Raw genomic sequence first — 14,448 nt, forward strand, 5'->3', positions numbered from 1 at the left:
AAAAAGTAATTCGGTATTAATGTTAGTAGTATTATTTTCCCTTAATAAAAACTATAAATTAGTATAAAAGTCAACATTTTTTCCCATTCTTGTCACTATGATGCAACAATTTATAATAGTTTAATAAATTGTTTTGTAAATAAAATTAAACACGCATTTAGTTTAGCCGTGATGGTATTTATCAGAGCAGTCGTTATTGGCTTCCTGTTGGGAATCTGTCGCGATATGTGTCATTAGGTACGCGCACCCCCCCACACGCGCACACCTCAGTCACGGTATCACTACATCTGCTTCTGGCTGTCCTGCTTTGACTCAGACCCAGGCGCAAGAAGCTCGTTATGGCGGCAATTAGCAAATGCCCTAATTACAGCTCTCGGCTGACCACAGGTGACTGACACACAGTTTGTATATTCCTAATTAGAATACAAGACGAGCTGATTAACATCCCTATCCGATGCTACTGAGCCCACGTATTGGGCTGCTGAGATACAAGCCTTAAATCTAAAGTTTATATATTTATTCAGACATCAGTCACATGCTACATGACTGCAATAATTAAGACACAGAATGCATGCGTGTCCTTTAATGTTTAATCACAATACCTGTGCATGTTTGCATATAGGCAGTTAAATGTTTCACTGCATTTGCTGTAAAAAATATGTATAAACAAATAACTTATCCAGAACTCCAGTGCAGGATGCTGAGGTGATATTAATTAAAACAAGTCTGAATATTAATTACTATGGCTGATTAAGGACCTGAATGATTCTCAAGATTGTTTATAGCGCAAGGTCTGAACTTTCACTGTTAGCGAGGGTCCCGTTCCTGGGGTGAGGAACTACTAGCTCGTAGTTTGATGACGTGTTCAGTGCTTGCAGCAGCTTGGGGAAACCTCTCGCTGGAACGTCACTCACTACAAAAGTATCTATAGATTTTATTGACCGCTTGATTTGAAAGGAATACCGGGAGCTCGGTTTCACAGCCGTCTGCTCATGTTTGCCCAACAAATTGATGCCGGCGAAGGGTCACGTTGCTTGGACGGAACGGGTCTGATCGCCTGCCCGTGCCGAGTCGGACCGACAGCGCGGCTCTAGGGTACAGAGAGGCTGCAATCCGCAGCAGCTTCCCTCGGCTCTCTCGGCTCCCCGTCTCCCTCGCTCCTCTCCTCCACCTGTCGACGCCGCCCCAGCGCCAAGACCAGGTGTTCCCAGCGCTCAGAAGGGAATTCCCCTAATCACTGTGTCTGCTCTCATTTAGCATGTACCGTGTTTCTACCGCAGTAATTCTCAGCAGCTTAAATTCTCCACAGCCAGGACACCTGGATGCGGGTGGGAGATTTCTTCAGAAACAAATCTGACTGTCTTCCATTCTGAATGGAAAAGTTCATGAACTTTCGTGTGATGTTAGATAACTTTTTTTCTGTTTTCGTCCCTGTAATGCAAACTGTATAAGATCCTATTCGGAAACCTCAAAAACCAAATGTCAACATCTTAAATCCTGTTGTTGTGTGGAGGCAAGTTTACAGAGTATTTCTGTCACTGGGGGGAAGGCCAAGGTTTGTCCTATGACCCCCCCCCCCCCTTGGATACCAGGCTGCTGAGGTAATGTTTGCAGCAGGACGATTGTCTGATAGTCGTCATGGAGACAGCCGTGACCTCACACGCCACTGCACCTAAAGGTCATTGTTCAGGCTTAAGGCTGAGCTGATGTGGTTTCCCAGCAACACCACAGATCCACGTATGTTTGAAAAATACAGGTAAAAACTGCACACTTTAGTTGTTTTCAGTTTCACTTTTTCTCAAGACAGCTTTCCACCCTATATTTTATCAGAATTGCATCTGATCAGAAATCCGATGCAATGTGTGGATTCCTACCACAAAAATTTACAATATTAATCCTGTTTTATATTACAAAATCTACAGGTAGAATTCAAGCCTTTACAACACACTCTATTTCCAAAGAATATTTGTATTGTTTCAGCCTTTTGCAATATTAGTTCATGCCCTCAGTATCGATAATCCGTAGTTACTTTAACAAAATCATCTTCAGTGTTGTTAAAAATCTATAAAGATCAGGTTTTGAAAAATGAGGAGAATTCTTGTCTGTTTTCCACACGTCAGCCATGGCCCGCTGCTGGCACTGGGGAATTCATTGTCTGGTCCATGATCCATTACTTTATATTTGGTGTTATTATCGCTTATTAAAAAGCATCTATGCAGAGACACAGCCTGCGTTTGGTGAATAAAATCCAGGTGCTTCAACCTGAAGACAGAGATGATCCCTTACGAGTTCACTCGTCCGAGGGTTCTGTTCCTCGCACCTTGTGTGACATCTTTCTGAAGTTAGTTTTCGGAAAGTGTCATCAATCCCCCCCCCCCCAGGACAAGCACATGCACCCATAACCCAGTGATCCCAACAAGGGCACTGCTGATGTACCTTTGATCTTGCATTGCTAAAACATGCAATATATAGTGGACATTAAAAAGTCTGCACACACTGTTATTGGAATTGCGCGTTTTTTTTTAATTTAAAGCCAGAAATCAAGATAATAGACTTTTTTTATTCCATCTGTAACATGTGACCTTGCAAGCAAAATAATTCAGGATATAAACAAACTGACATTCATTGGACAAATAATGGACATAACCAAACCTTCAACACCCTGATTGCACTGGTGTGCATGTGTAAACTAAGGTATTGCAGTTTTTTTTTCTTTCTTCAGTTGTCCTACTCATTACCCATTTGCCCCCATGACCCTGAAAGTTAAGTGCTTAGAAGATCGATGGATGGATGGATGGATTATCGGTTTGTCTTGAATTTAGTTGCAAGTTCCTATCAAAGATGGAAAAACGTCAGGCACGATTTATCTTGATTTCTGGCTCTAAATCAGACAAGCTTGCGATATCAGTAAAGGCGTGTACACCGGTTAACGTGTACCACACACTGGTAAAAACCCGTGAGTTGTTTTCAGCATCATCAACAGCATTGTGACTAAAAATCAGTCGGAAGACCACAGCTGATGTCTGATGCTTTGCGGCGGATCTCAGTCCCGTTACATGAGCCGTACGGGGAGCGAGGTTTCGGAAGGGGACGCCCCCGTGATCAGATAAGATGGCCCCTCTGTGCCCGCGGCCATTTCAGCCACCGACCGTCACGCCATTAACATAAACTCCTCGACTGTGTCCAGGACAGAAAAAAAGCACCTATAAGCTGCTGGGAGAACGAGGGCCATCAGGAGATCAGGCACGGACGAGAGGGAAGGCGTTGCCGTCCATCTTGCTGGGTGACTCACCCTAAGCCATTGGCGGGATTCTCAGACATCAGGAAGGACGACAGGTCGGATCAAGCTGCCGCAACGTTGTGATCGTCGTTAGAAACGGCAGAGTGGTGGTTGCATGCCTTGAATCCTGATGACACGATGAATTGGATATTGAAATGAGCTCGACGCTGGGGCGCCCGGCCCGAGTCGGCGAGTGCATCAGGAGGGAGAGCGATTAAATTAAGCCAATTTCATTAAATCGCCGACTTGAGATGCCTTAGAGATGCGTTCCGGAAGAGCCCGCCAAGATGTCTGCCAAGTAAATAAATAAGCAAATAAATAATCAAAAAAAAAATAATGGAAGCCGTAGAAAAGGTTGCTGGTTAGGGCTTTGGCGCGTCCTCGCGTTTGGACTCTCAGGTCCATCCTTTGTTCTGATTTGCCTTTTAAATGAAGAAGGTCAGACTGGACCCGGCAGGGGATCACGTTACGTCAGGCCCCGCCGTTTGTTCCTTAATGAAGTATTTTAATTGCTGGGATTATTTGCTTAACTCTAGTGTATTTAACGGCGCTGCGGTCTCTGTGCGTTTCATTTTTCATTCAGGCTTCCTACCAAAAAAAAGGAACGGCAATAAACTTGCCAAGGGCATGAACGGGGAGCAAAATTAGTCACACTTATGTATTTTGCGGACATTTTTGTCCAAAGTCGCTGCACTCGGCGTCATAAGAGCGTTAAGCGGCAGAGGTCAGTAGTACAAGCACGGGGTGACTAAGCGGGGTGTCAGATCATTACCAGCCTGTGGCTACCTGTATGTTGCCTCTTCGGATAAACAATAAAATTAACCTCAGCTGTCACATCCAGCCTTATTACGGAGTGCCGTCCTCGGGCCGGCGGCGAGGTGGACGGCTTCCATCTTGGCATGTGACGGCAGAACAATCGCTGAACAGACCGAATGGTAACGGGAGGAAGCCGGAGTGGCTTTGCCAAGTGGCCTTGAGCGCCTGACGGGAGGGGGGGGGGGGGGGCAGGGATGGGGGAGAAGACAGCTAATAAACGGGCTGACAAGCACCGGTGTCACGGCCCTGCGGGGGGAGCCAGTGCTTTTAGCGGGGGCCGTGGGACGTGCAGCTGAGAGGGGAGGGCCCGCGTCACTGTCCGCCCCCCCCCCCCACCTTAGGGTATCCCAGAAGGGGGGGAGTGTTCACCCAGTGACCTCTGTCAGGCGCTGATCCTACAGCCGGGACTGTACAGATTATAAACACGGGCTTGGACATGAACTAGCAGGAGAGAGACCAGGCTGCTCTGTCCTGGCATTCCTCTCTCTCTTTTCTGACTCTGATTCATCTCTGTCCTTCCCGGACGCCTTTGTTCCTTTCCACCTCCTTCTCCCCCGACCCAGAGACCCAATAAGGGAAACCTTCGGGTGTCGACCTTATCGGCTCGAGGTCAGTGCCGGGTCGGGTTTCTGTTGCTAGGTTACTATCAGATAACCGGGGCCTGTGTCCTGAACTGCGGCGCAGTGCCACGCGAAGCCGGTCATGTAATCTCATTCATTTTCAGGCATTTGCCTGCCGGTTGGAAAGGTTATCTCCCTCACGCCGCCATAATGTAACAAATTAAAATATAGAGCCGGCTGAGGCGAGTCCTGGCATGGCCGTCCGTCAGCTCCGATTACGCCGGTACCCACCTCCGCTGCCGGGATGGATTCTCCCCCAGAGATGAGGCTGGCATGGACCCCACTTAAATAAACACATAACGGACCTGTTCATTCTTCACTTATAGTACCTTTGAATCTGAACAATATGCTGCATGTGCACAGATTCATTCTGTGAATCCACTCACCTTCATAAATTCTTATATTCGATTCGACTACATCCATCCATCCATCCATCCGTTACCACTTAGCCAGTATGGTTTGAGCCTGGATCCTATCCTAGGAGGCAGGGGGCTCCATGGCCGGGAGGGAATCTTGCATCAGCATATTGGGGGGGGGGGGCAGCTTCAGCACAAGGCTGCACTCAGACCAGGCAATGAGGCACAGGGAGGTCACTACAACTGTCACACTATAATACTAACAATTCCACTATACAACAGATCATAATACTGCAATATTAATATATTTCCAACAGCATTATAATGTATGTGGCTGTATCTATGCATTTCACATGTAAAGTCTAAAATCCAGACTCCAGTGATTCTTTACTCAAACTTAAGGGGCTATATTCCCCTGATTATATACAGTAATGGTTTGTAATATTATTATATTATAAACTGGGCACTGATTAAAGGTTGATGGCTTTACATCCTTTGTTTTTACTTCTGGTTTGTAACGTGACATCATCAAAAATTTATTTATGGCCTAATTAGCCTGAAACCATGATGTAATACAGTAGACCGACGGGAGCAAAGGTGGCGGCATGCATAAATAACCAGAGGCTGGTCCGTCCCGGGGCATCTTTAATCAGCCTGAGACATTTTTAATCTGCTCTCGCCATCATACGGACTCCGCTGTCTGCCTATCGAACCTGGGGCTGAGAAATCGAGACAATGCTCGCCGAGGACGGCCTCCTTTACCGGGCGCCTTGGAAAACCGAGGTAATACTCACCTCCTGCGTATTATTAGACATTTAGCTACTTTTCAGTTAACATAAGAACGTAAGAAATTTACAAACGAGAGGAGGTCATTCGGCCCATCAAGCTCGTTTGGGGAGAACTTAACTAATAGCTCAGAGTTGTTAAAATCTTATCTAGCTCTGATTTAAAGGACCCCAGGGTTTTAGCTTGCGCTACACTAGGAGGAAGACTATTCCATACTCTAACCACATGCTGTGTAAAGAAGTGCTTCCTCAAATTCATTTTAAAATGTCCTCCCGCTAATTTCCATTTATGGCCACGAGTTCTAGTACTTAAACTAATATTGAAGTAGACCTGTTAGGGTTTCATATACCTGGATCATGTCCCCCCTTAGTCTCCTTTGCTCGAGGCTAAACAGATTCAGCTCAGCTAACCTCTCCTCATAAGACATTCCTCTAAGACCAGGAATCATTCTCGTAGCCCTGCGTTGCACCATTTCCAAGGCAGCAATGTCCTTTTTAAGGTATAGTGACCGAACCTGAGGCTAATATCGGTGCTACGATGTTAATGTTCTTACTGGATGTATTGGGAACTGAGAAATCCCTGTGCCACCAGGCAAACAGGTCGTGCCATTTGTTGCGAACACGCAATGTACATATACTTTGCATTACTTGTAATGCAGGATCAGTGGCCATTTTAATGACTCACTAATGAGTCATTTGGAAACAAGTGGTCTAATTACCTTGAACTTTAAAATAAAATGAGGCAGGAGAATAGAGAGCTGGGGTCTCTTTGAACAGCGCGGCTTCTTCACACACAAGTTTGAGTTCCCGCCCACTCCATGTGCCGCGAGCAGTGCGTCATACCTGGAGGTGGCCAGCGTGAGGCGATCTGGAGCGGCGGATAAAAAATCAGGCACCTCTCAGCCAATTAGCATATATAAAGGAGAAAAAAAACAGATGCGATGGCAGTGATGCGTGTCACGTGTCCCCACTGGGCACGCTCACCTTGTCGCCATGGCGGCGAGGTAGGCGGTTAATTAAGGGTTGGAAGGGGCGGTCCATAGAGGGGCGAGATGGGAAAGGGTCACGAATCAGACCCCTAATTAGGGGTCGAGAAAGCGATGGTGAAAAAACAGAGCGTGGTGGCCTGGCAGGAGAGTCGTGCCAGCGCTGAGCCCATGTGGATCTTCGTGGTGCTGTTTCAGTGTGAGCCATCCCCTGGGCGTCTGCCAGCTGACATAATGAAACAAGCTGGCATAGCGGGCAGATTTACTGTAACGGCGGTCTGTCTCCGGAATGTATTTTTTTTCCCTGTATCAAGGTACCTGTGGAAGATACTTTATTACAGGGTTTATATCTGTGTTGGGTTTGCAGCCTGACGTTGGGAATAGCACAAGCGACATCAGACACCTTCCGTCGCCTCCAGTGTGATGAATAATGGTGCTCGCCGCGAGTCCCGCGAGTCACAGATTCTGAGGAGTGGGCCCTGACGGCTGGCAGGGTGCCCGGAGAGTGGGTCTCTGAAGAGGTGCACTCTGGGATTTCGCGAGCCACCAATCCCGGCGGATGAAGAGCCCTGACAGTGAAGAGTCCATTACACTCGAGCACTGAGAACATGAAGAGCACAAATGGCTGGCCAGTGCACACCCCCACCCCACCCCCCAGACTGGTCATGTGACGTGATTATTATTTATCTATTTCTTATTCATTTTTTAGCCACTATATTCATCCCACCCAGTTATGGTGCTGCTACAGTATATGACTTCTTGTTTGCATACATACACATTGCACTACGTATATAAACCCTTGTTTCCAGCCCCCCTGTTTTTGCACCATCCTGTGTTTTCACACTTTAAGTGCTTGTGAAAACCCTCCCCTCGTCACTGCTCTTGTATGTTGCGCCATGGTCCTGGGGGGGGAGCGCTATTTCACGCGATCGTATACCTGGATATGGATGGTATGACAATAAAGCCTACTTGAGCTGACTCTTTTGTTACGGTTCCCATGCTAATGCTAGCAGGGAAGCCAATGCTAATGCTAGCAGGGAAGCTAGCTCGGGGTCCCTGTCTGCTCTTTTGTCTGGATTGGCACATTCGATGTATGACTTTGTATGCAGCAAGGAGAGACAGACAGTTATTTCAATATTAGTTCAAATACAAGAACTGATGGCCATAGGTGGGAGAACATTTTAAACTGGATTTGAGAAAGAACGTCGTTACACAGCGTGTAGTAAGAGTAAGGAATAGTCTTCCTGTTAGTGAAGTGCAAGCTGAATCCTTGGGTTCCTTTAAATCAGAGCTAGATAAGATTTTAACAACTTCAAGCTATTAAACTTCTCCCCAAGTGAGCTTGACGGGCCTAATGGCCTCCTCTTTGTAAATTTCTTATGTTCTTATCAAGCCGGGTCAACGGTTGCTGACGTGGATCTTCTCCCAAAAGCCAACTTCGGGCTAAATGGTAGCATCCAGGAGTTATCAAAACGACGAGCAGAGTTGCCGAGCGCCGCCGTTGTCCGTGATGCAGGGGGCTGGCCGAGCGCATCATAAAGGCGGGACGTGGGGCTTTGTTCAAAATGCCACGATGCATATTTATAGGGCCGCGAGAGAGAGCCCCGTCGGTCTGACAAAGCCCGGCTGAGCCTGTCAGAACTTCTGGCGGGACGATGTGGGCCAGCCCAGCGGAGAGGGGAACCCGGCGATTTGACGCAACCTTTTATCGCCGCCTAATCATGTAAACTCGTCCCATGCCAGGCTGCCCATTGAAGCTGGACAGGTCGTGCTGGGATTTCGAGGATGGAGGCGACAAATAAAATGCAAGCTTTGACTTGGGGGGTCGAGGGGACTCTGGCGGAGAAGGAGGAGGGGGCACGGGCTAGTATTCGCTCGGACTGGACAGCGGGAAACAAAAGGGGAGGCCGAGAGCGAGCCCCGATCGGGATGCCGGGTTCTAAAAGAATCCCACAGAGGCTGTGCCTAGATCTCCCATCTTGGCCGGATGGACTGGCCCACGTCCATCTCCATTGAACTTATATTTCAATGGTTTCAATGTCTGGAGACAGTAACCAGCCCTAAGGGAATTTAGGGTGGAGGTCAAGGTAGCCGAACTTGTAACCAAGCCGTCAGAGGGGCGGAATCGTCCCTCCTCTGAGATACTTAACCCCATTCTGATAGTGCTGAATAAAAATGGGTATTTTAAGCAAGTCTCAGTGGATAAGGGTGTCTCCTATGGAATCGGAAAACGTGAACGCTGAACTTGTTGCATACGTGACTCAAAGACCAGATCATTCGCTTCTTCTTCCAGAGATTTCCGCAGGGGGTTTCCATTATCACCCCCTGAAATACAAACTGAATCTTATTGTTGTTATATATTGTTTTGTTTTTCTGAATGCTTAATGTTCAAATAAAACATAAACGGTACAAGTCAGAGAAGCTCTTTCTGGATTCGTTGTTCTTTTGGCGTTTTAATCTCCCCTTAGCTGTTAACCATCCCGCTGGAGGCTTGTCACAGGATACCTGCCCGTACTTCTGCTTTTTCAGCTCTGCTTGATTTCCCCGATCTATAAGCTGGAGGGCGAGTCCAGGCTGCGGACGGCCAGCCAGCGGCGGAACAGAGGAAGATAAAGTTTAATAAGTTCGGCAGAAACAGGCTTGTTGCGTGTCTTTGTGTGGGAAGGCACCACTTCACTGGTTGAATTTTCGCTCTGCACTGGGGATGAGCTGGCCCCCGGCAACATTCCTCAACAAAACATGTGGGGGTGGGCTGGGGGGGGAGTATGGGGTCATGGGGGTCGTAGGTGCAATGACTTTTTTTTTTTTGAGCCAGCCAACGGTTCCCGATCACTTCCAAGCTGTTACTTCTATAGTGTCAGGGATTAGGGGGGACGGAGCAAGCCGGAAAGGCAATCTGTTTTCCATTCTAACACTCCCTCGGGATTCTCCATTATCCTGCTCCACATACAGCCTGACCTGAAGAAAAAGCTTTGCTTCTGAAGGTCAGCGCTGTCTAGACTTTCCTCGCCCGCCCCTTCGCGTGGAATGCCGGAATATGAGGAGGACCCACCCCCCCTCCCCCATCCTTACCCCATCATTTTCCTGAGGGTCAAATGTCAGTAACAGGTAGTGCCTACCAATCCAATAGCACACTGCAGGACTGCCGCTCCCCACAGAGACGGACAGCATGACACCAGGGGGCGCCACAAACTTCCTGTACTTTTGTTTCTCATACTCCTCTGGACCGGAAGTCAGACCATCATAGGGCACACACACACACACAGACACACACACTGACACACACAGACAGACACACACACACACACACATTATCTCGGAGTACTTTTACATACAAGGATTTTTATGTACATACATAAAACAATGTGTATTGCATAGTGCAATGGTGCGACAGTCATACGCTATGGGCAATTTAGAGATTCCACTTAGCCTATCTGTGTTTCATTGAACTGCAGGAGGAAACCAGAGCTTCCTCAGTAAACCGACACCACGTGGGAAAAACATGCTAACTCCGCACGCAAAGAGCGAAGGTGGGATTCAGATGGCGACTGGCAACAACAAAACACTGCACGGATTTGTCAGCATGGGTGAAGTGAGTCAGCTCGTGGACGGGTAGGGAAGTCACCCCCTCTCTACCAGCGCTGTGCTCTCACCCTGCAACAAAACCCCCTGCTTCCGGACTGATAGTCTGATTCAGTGCCTGAATGAGGGGCTGGCGTCTGGTAAATGCAAGGACCGGACCACAGACCTGTGGCCGGGTTCACAAAACACCTGCTCACTAGGGATGCTGAGGTAACGGATGACATCATCAAGTACAGGCTGCCCGGCTGACCAGCAGTACGAATTTAAAGAGGCACGTCAAATACAACTTACACTAGCCAGAAAAAGCAGCTGCGCTTTTAGGAAAGAATTCAAATCCATTAACTATACATTTTTACCATATCCCCCCTGGACTAGATCTTCTTTAAAAGGTCAAAATAATTTTCGTAAAACCAAAATATTCATATCCCACCCATTATTTCCTGTCTCTCTGCCAATCAGCATCCTCAAGAGGACAGACCAAGCCAATGTGAGCTGATCTGAACAATAGTCTGATTGAACGGTCCAGTCGCATGAATTAAACTCATTAAGCCAATCGCCTTCAACAGAAAAAAAAATCTTTAACCAACAGTCACCGTAACCCAGCCATGACCTGATAGCCTTCATTTATAAGGGCACACATTAAAATAGCCCAAGGGCAGGGGGGTATTTTGCTATATGTTTGTTCACAAACGCATCTTGTTTTTTGATTAAAGGAAGATCCATCGGTGTTTCATTCCTTTCATCTTCCGTCCTAACATCCGAAATAGTGAACAAACAGACTTACTCATTGAATATTTATCAGCCCAAGCCTATGCGTGCATGACTCACTCGCACACCCGTTTATAACTTTGGGACTTGTAACACTGACCTTAATTTAACCCCGCCGCAGATAGCAAATTAACCTGTGCCCTGAGCCAGGCTGCCAGGGCTCGCTAACAAGCACGAGGCACTCGCCGCTTTCTTGGCTTAATGCTTTTCCCTCTTCGGAAACACTGGGCGGGCGCCGAGCTTCTCCAGTCTCCACCCCGGCCGGCGGTTGTCACTTCTGCGACCTCTTTGCACAGGGGATGATGTCCTGCAGCTTTTAGAAAACACCAGATTACACCTATATTTGCACAATTTTTCACTTTAATTAACCTTGTATTTTGAGCCTTGTGCTTTATTCTTACATTTTATATTTAGTGCATGTTACATTCCATATCAAAATTACAAATTAAATATCTACGAATACATGTTCGATACCCCATTTATCCAACTGAAGAGCAAAATTATTTTATATACATGAAAACTGTGGCTGTAGTAACATTTAAACAAATAACAACTCGATTGTATTCGTAGCCAACAGAACACTGAATGTGAAGGGTTATTAGCACAAAAAAAAGAAATTTAGAAAGATAAGCGCGTGTGTTGATAGAGCAACGCGGCGGCCTTTTTGTCCCTCCGCGGGCACCGTAACCGTCGTAATGTATAAACCGGGACTGGCGCTGCGGCTTGCTGAGGCTTTAGACGGCGAGATTTTGCTTTAACGACGCGGTATGTAATGGGCTTGTATTTAATTAAAAAACAATCAAATAATAAGCAGGTATTTCCAGTAACAGGAAAGACGCTAGCGTAGTTTGCGTATGTGCAGCTGTAGCGGTAATAGACTTTAATAAACATTCTGAGTTTGGATTAGCGGGCCTTGCTAGCCGGCTAACTAAGCAGCCTTGAGGGCGGCGGTAGTTACCACGCCGCCAGCACCCTATGGCTTCACTTAACTGAGCTGTCGCTGATTTACTGGTTATACTGGGCTTTGTCGCTGCTGTGCCAATTCCCTGTGAATTGCCGGTATCGTTTCTCTGGGAGGGTTGTTTTCGCTTCCTCCCGTCACGCCGTTCCTTCCATTGCAGCTTTGAAGATGAGTCTCCGTAAACAGACCCCCAGCGACTTCCTGAAGCAGATCATCGGGAGGCCGGTGGTGGTGAAGCTCAACTCGGGCGTGGATTACCGAGGTGAGGCTGAGAGTCCTTTAAACGCGGTGGGGGGAAGCCCACCTTGTTGCTTGTTCATGTGCACGGTCCTATGTGACCCAGGCAATGAGGAGCTCTGAATACCTTTCAGGTGTTCTGGGAACTGGGATACAACAAAAATTGTGCATCCATCCAGTGTGCCCTGAGCACTGGTTTGGGAAACACTGGCCTAAGTGTTTTGTTGTTGGACCAGATAGAGAGACATTCAAGCCATATAAATCTCTTTGGATGTGTATCAGTCAATCAGTTAATTACAAATTGAATATATTGTCTGCTAAATTCTGCATAATGCTTTTCTAAGTCCTAGCCTGTCACTGTATTCTGCTGGTTAATCTAGGAGTGCTCCTGCTGTGCACGTTTTTTGCTGGTGTAATGGTTTCCCCAGGCTGGGTGTCGCACCTGTCTGACGGGAACCTTTGGCCCTCTTCCCCGCAGGTGTTCTGGCCTGCCTGGACGGCTACATGAACATTGCGGTGGAGCAGACCGAGGAGTATGTCAATGGCCAGCTGAAGAACAAATATGGCGATGCCTTCCTCAGGGGGAACAATGGTAGGTGGCAGGGGGATCTGTGGTCAGCGTGCCCGCTGACTTAATCGTAGGGGGTCTTGTCCTTGCTAGGGAGGTGGTGCCAATCTGTAGTACGATGCTTGGTGTAAATTGGGCTGATGAGTAAGAAGTTACTCCTGACCTCCATTACCACGCCACCTTCATAATTAGTTTCATTATTGAATTGACTGCTTTCTCCATTTAGACATGTTCTGTTGACATGCCTTTTTTTAACCCCATACAGTGTTGTACATAAGCACCCAGAAGAGGAAGATGTAATGAAGAAGTGTTATTTTTTTCAGTTTGTGTCGTATCTCAGTTGAGAATTTCTGAAGATAACTTCTTTGTGTAAGCTACAATGTTTCAGCTGTTTGGTTGCTTGTTTTGTTTTATAAATTAAAAGAATGAAACTTCGCAGTGTGTGATGCCGTGTTTGTTTGTAGGATGCCCCCAATCTTTTTGGGTACGCCCTCGGTAGTGCTGTTACTGCAGTGCTCACGTCTGCCCTACAGTCCAGTTGCATGCAAACACATACACATACCTGCCTTTAAGGCTTTTTCTAAATGGCTTTCTGTAAGTGATTTTGAGGTGCATTTTTGAGAGGCATCGCATCATGCATGTATCTGCCAGCTGTGATGTTCCTCTGCTCTTGGCTGAAACCTGGAGGAAGCGGGGTGCCTCTTTCAGGCGCATGCTGACATCTGCCCTCCTCTGTGTATCAGCACTTCCTGGTCCAGGTCCCTGCAGATTTTTATTTTTTTTTTCTCTGCTCTTCAAACAGCACGGTTTTGTTTCCGATGAGGCTGAGAGCCAGACACAAGCATCAGGGAGGGGTAGAATTTCTCCATTTGGTGCCCTGCCTCCTTCCCCAGGGCTCCAAAATGTCCTCCCCGTCAGATCGATGCAAGGGGAGCTTGGGAATGCTCCTTTGGTGACTCTTCTCAGCTGGGATCAGTCATTTACAAAATGAGTTCAGTACAGTGGCTGTTAATCACGTCAAGATGAGAGTGCAGTAAGTAAAGGTCCCCTTCTCCTTAATGAGCTGTTTGCTCCACGGTGGAGTTTACAGGGAGCTTCGGGCCCCCTTCCTCTTGCATACAGACACCCAGCCCCTTGCGGAGCTCCAAGGCTTCAAGGTCACGCTCAACTGAAGAGAGAAGGACGAGTTATTGATCAAACTGTGTGGAACCCGGCTCTAATGGAGGTTACTGTCATAGCAGAGAAAATCATTATGCCAGGTTTACAGCATGGCTAACAGAAGCAAATGTTTGCTTACCAGAGATCAGATTAGCCCCACTGGAAGCTTGGTCCTGTTTGTTTTTTTTTGGGGAGGAACACAAATTAATGCTATGCCCAGTCTGTTATTTACAGCTCAACGTGAATGTAGTAGAGTAATGCATGTTTAAATAACCCTTGCAGTAATTTTCTTGCAAAGAATTCAATACTGAATTGCTTATTTTACTGTTTC

The 14,448-nt window shown here is 47.1% G+C and overlaps 1 protein-coding gene across 1 annotated transcript; it reads left to right on the forward strand.

Moving 5' to 3' along the window:
* The first annotated feature begins 11,797 nt into the window (after positions 1-11,797).
* lsm6 (LSM6 homolog, U6 small nuclear RNA and mRNA degradation associated) lies at positions 11,798-13,394 on the forward strand. Its single transcript, XM_023799192.1, has 4 exons — positions 11,798-11,958; positions 12,315-12,416; positions 12,870-12,983; positions 13,225-13,394. Exons 2-4 carry the CDS (start codon positions 12,323-12,325, stop codon positions 13,257-13,259), a joined length of 243 nt encoding a protein of 80 aa, XP_023654960.1. The 5' UTR covers positions 11,798-11,958; positions 12,315-12,322; the 3' UTR covers positions 13,260-13,394.
* Positions 13,395-14,448: the final 1,054 nt, after the last annotated feature.

This window comes from Paramormyrops kingsleyae, chromosome 25 (genome assembly GCF_048594095.1).
Source record: "Paramormyrops kingsleyae isolate MSU_618 chromosome 25, PKINGS_0.4, whole genome shotgun sequence".
Taxonomy (NCBI): Eukaryota; Metazoa; Chordata; class Actinopteri; order Osteoglossiformes; family Mormyridae; genus Paramormyrops; species Paramormyrops kingsleyae.